General features: G+C 43.6%; 1 protein-coding gene across 1 annotated transcript; it reads left to right on the top strand.

Annotated features, from left to right (window-relative positions):
* The first annotated feature begins 1,292 nt into the window (after positions 1–1,292).
* Positions 1,293–6,373, top strand: yipf5 (Yip1 domain family, member 5). Its single transcript, XM_028983866.1, has 6 exons — positions 1,293–1,436; positions 1,821–1,937; positions 2,103–2,272; positions 3,593–3,738; positions 4,202–4,383; positions 4,603–6,373. Exons 2-6 carry the CDS (start codon positions 1,831–1,833, stop codon positions 4,763–4,765), a joined length of 768 nt encoding a protein of 255 aa, XP_028839699.1. The 5' UTR covers positions 1,293–1,436; positions 1,821–1,830; the 3' UTR covers positions 4,766–6,373.
* Positions 6,374–10,266: the final 3,893 nt, after the last annotated feature.

Below are 10,266 nucleotides of genomic sequence, written 5' to 3'. Positions count from 1 at the left end.
ATGTACTTAACAAAAAGTGGAGACCTGGCCTCCACAGTCACCGGACCTGAACCCAGTCCAGATGGTTTGCGGTGAACTGGACCACAGAGTGAAGGCAAAGAGACCAACTAGTGCTAAACACCTCTGGGAACTCCTTCAAGACTGTTGGAAAACTATTTCAGGTGACGACCTCTTGAAGCTCATCGAGAGATTCGAGTGCAAAGCAGTAATCAGAGCAAAGGGCGGCTATTTTGAAGAAACCAGAATATAAAACATGTTTTCAGGTTTTTCACCTTTTTTTTTAAGTACATAACTCCACATGTGTTCATTCATAGTTTTGATGCCTTCAGTGAGAATCTACCAACGTAAATGGTCACGAAAATAAAGAAAACACATTGAATGAGAAGGTGTGTCCAAACGTTTGGCCTGTACTGTATATTACAAACAGAATTAGACTAAATATCTTAATGTCTTAATGAAAATATTACCACTTTTAAAGTCATATGAGAAATTGACAGATCCTTCACCACACACTGTCCTGTCAAATTATACAGTTGGCGTATATTTAATTACCTTTATACGGTTATACAGTGAACTCCAAGAACAGAAACTTCTTTTGGCTCATATTTCATATTTGTACGAATGAGCAGTAAAGGCCTGTGTGACCATTTCCTTTTTTGGACACTGTCCGCACCATGATGATTTTTGCTGACCAATCCAACAAGCGATCTGGGTCAAATCAACTGATTGAACAATGGGGGGAATGTACATTGTAGGATGTACATATGCCAATAAGTATTGTATTAAGACCCAGGCTGGGTTGAGTGATGGGACCCATGATGCCCATGGGACCGCAACTGCTGAATTTCTTATTAAAGGAACTTGCTGCACTTTTTTATTTGTAGCCTTTTTTCCTGAAGATTTTGGACTTAGACTTAGGCTCACCCTCCAAAATCTCCATGACAATAACCACAGTGATTAAATAACATGTTGCCTTCTGAAACACATTAATCTTAACTCACATAGTAAATGCCTGCTCACTTCCCATGTATAATAGGATGATCCATAATGGGATGATAGGCAGTTTGGGGTGGCTGTTGTTTTATTATTTTTTTTAATTACCCATATATCTTTATTATTAAGTGTGTCTGTGTGTATGTGTGTGTGTGTGTGTATACGTGTTAACCCCGCAGGAACTTTATAGGACGCGCTGCATTGGATTCAGTACGCGGCCATTTGGCAGTGCAGTGCTTATAAGTCGCCAGTAGGGGGCGACAAGGCAGGATGACGCGGGTCGGGCGGCCCGGAAGTAGAACAGCTGTGTGTGTGTGTGTTTTTTTTTCCCCTCCTGACACGTAGCATCGTAACCGCAGTGTAAAGTTGGCGGTGTTTCGGCGCCGGCTGGTGGGACCCGAGTGACGGCAGAAGCTCCGCGGTGGGATAATAGGAAACCGGGGGTCAGTATTATATATTCATGTATGATTTTTTGGTTTATTCCTCCGCGTCGACGTTGATTCTCTTCTTTTTGCAAATTCGCCCACTTCTCGCGCTAGCGGGCTAGCCGTGTAATAACTCGAGTGGCGTTTTCCGTCTTCGTGTTTAAATTCTCGCTCCAACGTTAACGCTTCTTTGTAAAGTCTTTTTTTTAATTAAGTGGATGGTGCCTGTTTAGATGAAGAGCCCAACCACGCGGTCGTAGTTTACCTGTTTTAATGCGCGTATCGAAATGTAACGTGGTGACCGCTTCTGTAACCCAGTACTCGGGATCTATCTTTTTTTTTTTTTTTTTTTTTTAAACTGTGTAAATTTGCTTTGATTGCATGTCCTGTCCTCGATTGCAGGTCGTTGGAAATGTCCGGCTTTGACAACTTCAACACGGATTTTTACCAGTCCAGCTACAGTGTAGACGACCAGAACCAGGGATATGGCTACAGTGGAGCAGAAGACCCCTATAACAAGTGTGTGCTTTTAGTTTGCCTTTTAATTACATCAAATAAATAAAAAAGCTCTTGATCAGGTGGCTGACATTCACCTTGGGTGCTCCATTTTGTTGTAACAGTTCAACGTTTCTTAACACAAATGTATGCATTTTAATTAGTCGTCATATTTACGTCCTTCCTTAGGCCTTATGGGCAGTATGACTACTCCCAGCCAGTGGGATACAGCACCCCGGGCATGATGCCACAGCAGCCCTACACCGGGCAGATCTATCAGCCCACTCCTGCGTTCACCCCGTCCGCCTCCCAATCCATGTACAGCAGCAGTTTTGAAGATGAGCCGCCACTGCTGGAAGGTGAGGTTACACGGCTATTCCATTCGCCCCCACGCAGGCTGTAAAAGGAACCGACGGATCAGGACCTGCAGCTTCACCTCAGCTTTTATTAAGCCCTTGTGTCCCAGATAGTCACGCTTCTGGCTTAATTGGGGCAGGACGTATGATTCAGCGGTGATGCAACACACTGGCGGCCACCAGAGGGCAATCTGAGGATCTGATATATGGCCTGGAGCCGTGGTTGTCAAAGTCCGCTTGGGGGAAATTACAAACTTAATTAGCATTAAATACTATCACAGCTTAATAGAACCTGATGTATCCTCCTTCCAAACAATAGCATTTACATTTACAGCATTTATCAGACGCCCTTATCCAGAGCGACTTACAATCAGTAGTTACAGAGAGAGTCCCCCCCTGGAGCAACTCAGGGTTAAGTGTCTTGCTCAGGGACACAATGGTAGTAAGCGGGATTTGAACCTGGGTCTTTTAGTTCATAGGCGAGTGGGTTACCCACTAGGCTACTACCACCCTAAAAAAAAAATAATAATAATTTTTAATAATTTTAATAATAATTAAAATAATTCCCATATACATGTTACCGCAGGAATATTCAGTGGATACAATTCTTAAAGGTCCCCTGACAATAAAATGCCACTTTGTTATTTAACGTTAATACGGGTTCCCCTAGCCCATCTTTGGTGGTAGGGTGGTAGTAGCCTAGTGGGTAACACACTCGCCTATGAACCAGAAGACCCAGGTTCGAATCCCGCTTACTACCATTGTGTCCCTGAGCAAGACACTTAACCCTAAGTTGCTCCAGGGAGACTGTCCCTGTAACTACTGATTGTAAGTCGCTCTGGATAAGGGCGTCTGATAAATGCTGTAAATGTCTTGCAGTGGCTAGAAATGGCGATAGGCATAAAGAGTGCTTTGACCATTCAGAGAGCAGCAGCTCAGACGACTGGATCGGGAATTTGTCTCCTTATGTCGTGTCTCCGATGTCGTGTCTGCAAGAAACGTTACGGTTTGTGAATGGTGTTGATGTTATTTCTGTGAAATCAACTTCCATTGGCCTTTCTCTTCCTCATTAGCATTTAAGGCTACAGATACCGAAATGGCCCGTCTTTGGGAAATCTCATTGTGTGACTGGCTCAAAGTGGCTGTAATTTTGCACCACGGCTGAATTTCGGAAAGAGACTTCAGATGCATTATTAGAGGGGACAGGGGACCTTTAAAACACCTCCTTTTTATATGAAATTTCTTGTCAATACTTCATTACCTATTTGTTGATTATGCAGATTTGCATGTCATCCCTCACCAACTCTTAAATATCTCACCCAGAGCTGGGCATCAACTTCGACCACATCTGGCAGAAGACGCTGACGGTGTTGCACCCGCTGAAGGCTGCAGATGGGAGCATCATGAATGAGACGGACCTGACTGGCCCTATGGTGTTCTGCCTGGCATTTGGAGCGACCTTGCTGCTGGTGAAGATTATTCATGCATAATTTCATATTAAGACGAGTGGATGTAAGAATATGATAAATTATGGTTTGGGATTCGTTCCGAAAGTTGTTTCATTTCTGGAAAGGTACAGCAGTACCGCCGACGGAGATAAGAGCAGCGTGTGAAGGGCATTATACATCCGGGTGTAGGAAAATATGCAGACTTTTCCCCGTATCTGAAAATCTAGTTAAAGTGGCGTAATCCTTCACATCGAAGCAGCTCTCTCGAAATATTCAGTTCGTTGCACAGTTGTGGGATATTTCCAGACACTTTCAACGCAGCATCGATTTACATACATTCCCAGATAGGAGCCCTTTCTGCTAACTGGCCCGTTATATCTGCAATGCAAGATTTTATTGTGAATGTTTACTCAGCTCATCACAGTGTGATGAGCTTATTGGGATGTATTTTTACCCCTTTTTTTTTTTTTTTTTTTTACCACAGACAGGTAAGATCCAGTTTGGCTATGTGTACGGAATCAGTGCCATCGGCTGCCTGGGCATGTACTGCCTGCTCAACCTCATGAGCATGACCGGCGTGTCCTTTGGCTGCGTCGCCAGCGTTCTTGGCTACTGCCTGCTACCCATGATCCTCCTCTCCAGCTTTGGCGTGCTCTTCTCCTTACAGTAAGTTGGACAGGAGCCACCTGCCCTTCTGAATCAAGATCCTGAGGGAAGATTTAAGCAGGCTGTTAACATTCGCAGACTTTGTTTTATCAGTCACTTTTCTTTTCTGGTGACTTTAATACATAAATAGCATGAGAGACATTTTGATTTTATCCTCAAACCAAACATTGTGTATGTTTTAATGGGACTTTTTTGTTTTGTTTTGTTTCCCCTTCCCAGAGGCATGATGGGTATGATTCTCACAGCGGTCATAATTGGTTGGTGCAGCTTCTCAGCCTCCAAGATCTTCATATCTGCATTGGCGATGGACGGGCAGCAGCTGCTGGTGGCGTACCCCTGCGCCCTGCTCTACGGCGTTTTCGCCCTCATCTCCGTCTTCTGAACTGTGTCTCTCAGCCCAGCAAACAAAACAAACACAACCCTCAGCCTGCAGCATCCGGGCGGGGACGATACTGCGCCACGGGCCAGTTCTAGCCAGTGCGTTCTTCTTACACGCTCATTTAGAGCGAATGAACGGAAGGGACAGTGTCTGTACCCGGTTTCCACTTATGATTCAGTCTTGCCAACAAAGCCCTTGGATATGCTTTTGCACATTTTTGTCTCTCACAGTCCCCCTCACATGCAGTTTAAGTCTCTCTCTCTCTCTCTCTCTCTCTCTCTCTTTTTAGTGTTCTTGGTAAGTGCATATGTGCATTCGTGTGCTTACAAGTTAGTTGAACTTTGAGGCCTTTACAGGACCGGGTCCCGCTTCATGTTTTAAAACCCTATTTGAATGATTTGTTTATTAAACTCAATGTACTGTGTCAGTGGGTAAAGAAGGAAAATTTGTGCAATTGCTGGGACATCCTTCTCGTTTTGGTTTTAGTTCGCAGCCAATGAAAGGAACACGGCGCTTGTCTCTGTATGTGTTCTGCTTTTGTTTGATGAATGGTGGCTTGATTAGATGAACTCTTGAGATTCACACCCCTGTGGAGTGTCTTTTCACACACGCAACCAGAACGTAACAGCCCAGCAGTTGGTGTTTATCCATTAATGTATCTGGTCTTAGAACACTTGACCTTTATTTCAGTCCATGTTTAATTCTTATTATTACTATTATTTTTTAAACCAAAAGAGGAATGATATCCGTCGCTGCTGGCACAATTCTTTGTATATTTTTCATACATATGTTTAAGTGGGGGGAGGGGCAAACAATATAGGACTGGCTTTGCGTTGCTTCATCCTAACTATACATTCACAAAGCAGGGAAAAACTGATCTCAGATCAGGGGATCGGAGCAGTTTCCACTGCATGAACGGCATTAAACAGCTAACCTCTTTGTAAAGTCTAAGCAGCTGTGAGTTATTTTTCAGGACAAACTCAAGACAAGGACCAATCCCAACGCTGATGTTCTGAAAGTCAACTGGCACCTTAATATTTGAGACCATTTGGCTTTTCCCTCATGTGACCTGATCTCTAGATTGCATCTTGAAGTTGGCTGCTAGTTGTCTTCTTTATAAATTGACATAAAAAACAGCTTGTCTAATCTTCTCAGATTCTGAATCCACAGGGCAAATATTTGCTAATAAATTCTGGTCTGATGCATTTGGAGATTGTCTGCCTTGTTTTCCCCATCAGATGGGCAGCGCAGCGATTGGTTATCAGTCGTACTGCCATGTGTATTTATATACAGTTCTGCATTTATGTAGGGTCAGTCGAAGTGGAAGGAGCATTGGATTAGGGTGACCAGATGCGAGCAGACCAAATGTGGGATGATTATCTCTTACCAATGCAAAAGAAGCAACCCAATGGGACGATGATAATTTTTTACCTAAACTTTGACTTCTATTATATTCCATAGAAAATAAATTATACATGAACAGGTCCCAATAGACCGACTTATCCCTGTCCATTGGCCCACATTAAACTGAAAAGACATGTTCTCTGTTGTCATGATGTCATTGGCTCATTCATTCAAAGGTAATAAACAATACATTTAATATAGAAAAAATGCTTCTAGTGTGATATTTATGATCACTAAATGCATATTTACACACATTAAACATGACGCTCTTGTGATTCCAATAAAGTCAAATAACTAGAACTTTAACATGCATGCTGGCTATCTCTCTCTCTCTATATATATATATATATACACCCGTATGTACATACATATACATACACACTACCAGTCAAACTTTTTAACAAACCTACTCATTTATGGTGCTTACATTTTTGTTGTATTAATAAACACTATGAAACACTATGAAAGAACACACATGAGGTGTGTGGGGTGGGGAAGGAGTAAGTCAGAGAGAGAGACTCCCTTCCAGGGTCAAGTGAGCATGTAATAGGTGTCAGTACAGGGTTGATAACAATTTGTCCGAGAGAAACAGTCCAAGAGGTAACAGCAAGGTTGGTATTAAAAGAATTCGAGAATTGTCCATTATGCTGAACACTGTCTAATCATTCACTAATCATAAAGCGACTTTTGACGATGACAATACTGAACATGAAGGTAAAAGAGGCGACTCTGAAGAAACACTTTCACTTTCTCCTGCTACAAAAAATACTAAAAAAGTTTCTTGCATTGGTCTCCTTCCCAACCACAGAGTAGGTGCATCCACACTTTTGACTTTTGATGAGGCCTTCTGCTCTCCTCACTGTTGGAAATGTCTGGCTGTACTGTTGGCTTTGGTTTAAATATGGCACTATTATATTGCGAAGAAACTTTGTCAACTGAAGCGACTGGGGACACTTTTCGTTGTTTGCACCGAGTGCTGTGCTGTGTATCACAATGACAATCATTTCACTTTCACGTTCATTTCATACCCACATGCAAGTGGATCCTTACCAACTCCAGATCAGGTACTTAAACAAATGCCTTTAACTTAACTCTCGCTTTTATTACCCAAGTGTACATCGCTGTCAGACTGGATGAAGTTCCCCACCTCCCTAAGATGTTTAAGGACATCAGCGACTGGATGACCCAAAACTTCCTTATGCTGAACATGAATAAGACTGCGTTGTTCGTGATTGGCCCTCCATGCATGAAAATATTTCCAGGACTGGTTTCTTATTGTAAATATTGCTAGGGTTAGGAAGCTTCTCTCCATCTCTGATGCAGAGACATTAGTATGTGCATTTTGTAACTCGCTGTTTTCTGGTTGCTCTGATGTTTCTTTTTCAAAGCTCTGCAGCCAGGGCTCTTACACGTAGGTGTGAACCGATTGTCATCTCTGCATTGACTTCTCATTGTTAATTGACTTTATTTTTTTAATTGACTTTTAGATTATTGACTTTTATATTCTGCTTCTCACTTATAAAGCTTTGCATGGTCATGCTCCAGTTTATTTTATTACTCCCTCATAATCCATCATGATCCCTTTGTTGTACCCCATGTACGAAAAGTCACTGCTGGAAATAGAGCATTTGCTTACAGAGCCCCAAATCTATGGAACAATCTTCCAGGGAATATTTGGCACCCAGACATCGTTTCAATAACTCTAATATGCTACCTTCATACTCATACTAATAAAATCAATTTCTGCCATCATTTTCTGGGTGAATTTTCCAGGGTAATCCAGTGCTGACCAGAGGAGGATGGGTTCCCCTTTCTAAGCCTTGGTTCCTCTCAAGGTTTTCCAAGGAGTGTTTCCTTGCCGTTGTCACCTTCAGCTTGCTCACTAGGGGCCTTGAACACTGTTCTATTGTGAAGCACTTTGTTCCAGTGAACATTGCGAAAGCGCTCTCTAAATACAAATTGATTGAATTACCCTGACCTGTGTTGTGCTTTACATTTAGAGCATTTAGCGGACACTCTTGTCCAGAGTGACTTACAATACAGAAGTGACAGGGACAGTCCCCCTGGAGACACTCAGGGTTAGGTTTCTTGATCAGAGACACAGTGTTTGTAGATGGGGCTTGAACGTGTGACTCTGTGGTCTTCTGGTTCATTTTAATAGTCTTGAATTTTAGATATTGTATTTACCATTTCCAGTGGTGGCCTAGTGGTTAAGGAAGCGGCGCTATAATCAGAAGGTTGCCGGTTCGAATCCCGATCCGCCAAGGTGCCACTGGGCACCTGTCATGGCTGCCCACTGCTCACCAAGGGTGCTGATTAAAATGCAGCGGACACATTTTGTTGTGTCACAGTGTGCTGTGCTGCAATCACTTCACTTTCACCAGTCACATCAGTTTTATTCTGCAGGTTTTAACATTCACATTATCACACAGTTTCCATAAAGGCCTTCTCCTCAGCAGCCCATCCAGGGACATTGGGTGCAGGGCGGGGACTCACTGCACAGCCAATAAGAAACTTGTCTGTGAATTTCACATGAAAAGAGTCCCCATTTGAAAGTTCTTCGCAGCCAGAAGGTGGCAGTGTTGGGCTGGACGTCGCCGTTGGTCCCGGGGGAAGCTTGGCAGGGCTGCACAGTGGCCCGTTTGAACAGACGTTGCTGTAATCCGTTTCCAAGTAGTTTGTCGTGACTAAACCCTGTGTTTAGAAAGGCCCTCCAGGGGAAAGAGGACTTTGTTGGCACTAAACCCAGCTGCCCTACACAGATCCCACAGGGGGCGCTTTCTGCACTCTCTCCCTTCATTTGCCTGTGTTGTATCTGAGTGGGTCCGTAATAAAGATCTGTTCAAACAAGGAGGATTTGTGAAGATACGTCATGGTCATCACCCATGTTCGGTCTGTATATTTACCACCCCCATAAAGAGCAAAAATAGAACTTAGGCGTTTAGTGCTCACTAGCTAATTTTGCTAACAAACTAATCTTGCAAAAAGAATCCGGCAAACGGTTGATTTTAAGTAGAAATTTTTGGAGCACAATGTCTCTAAAACGTTGGTTCAGACTGCGATTGTGGTTTATTGAATTTGATCAGACGCCGAGGCCCTGTGTCCTACACAGTGTCCGTACGAAGGGCCCGTTTCAGATCCTGCAGTGTGTCTTCCTCGGTTCTCACGCCTCCTCTCCCCAGAATCATCTCCCATCCTACAAACGGCCTCCTGTCTTCGTCATCGCTCCCCTAGTCTGAGCTGTTATCAGTCAGAAGGTTTATCGGTATCTATGCTAGAGAGCGCAGTTTCTTTTTATTTGTCATTTGTCTGCATTGTTAGTATTATGGTTAAGACAGAGGTAATTGTGGGTAATCTGGATGCATTTCTCTCTGAATGGCGTCAAGGCGGCCCATTGTTTGTCAGGAAACAATGGCACACACCGCGGTAACCGGGGGGGTTGGAATCGTTGGACCTCCAGAATGGCAGATGCTTCATCTGTGCAAGACCTGGTCCAGTAGTAATAATAATAATAATTGCAATAATCATGATTAGCAAGTGCTTACGCCCGGGGAGCTGCAGTGCTTTTGCGCCAAATGGGGACATTGGTATTCAGAGGCGAGGGGACGCATTATGTATTTCCAATTTGCCAGTGCATGAATATTCACCAAGCAACTGTTACTTGAGCACAGGGTGTGATCTCCCGCTGCCTCTGCACTTCATTAGGCTAATTGTCTCTCTCATTGCACAGGCTCTTGGTCGATTCAGAACTCAATGAACTGCCGCGCTGCGTAGCCGGCCAAGTGGCCACCGGGTGCCATTTGGACTCTTTATCCTCTCGCTCTCTCTCTCTCTCTCTTTCTAACTATTTCTTGTAGAGCAGGACTAACCTCTAACCATTATGTGCATGTCCAACAATTACACACACACACACACACACCATGCATTTGTGTGCTGTTTCTTGTCCTTAAACTCCACTAATCTCCCATGACCGACTCCTCAGATGAGAGTTATGAGGTGAGATGCACCACTATCGCTGGGCTCAGTGGAGCTAAAGGCTCTAAGCTCTTAATGCACCTAATGTGGATGCTACATGTTTAAGCAGTTGTGGAGCGCGTCGG

Source organism: Denticeps clupeoides, chromosome 6, assembly GCF_900700375.1.
Source record: "Denticeps clupeoides chromosome 6, fDenClu1.1, whole genome shotgun sequence".
In the NCBI taxonomy this organism is placed as follows: Eukaryota; Metazoa; Chordata; class Actinopteri; order Clupeiformes; family Denticipitidae; genus Denticeps; species Denticeps clupeoides.
Note: the sequence above shows the minus strand (reverse complement) of the source record. Positions and strands in the feature narration are given on the sequence as shown.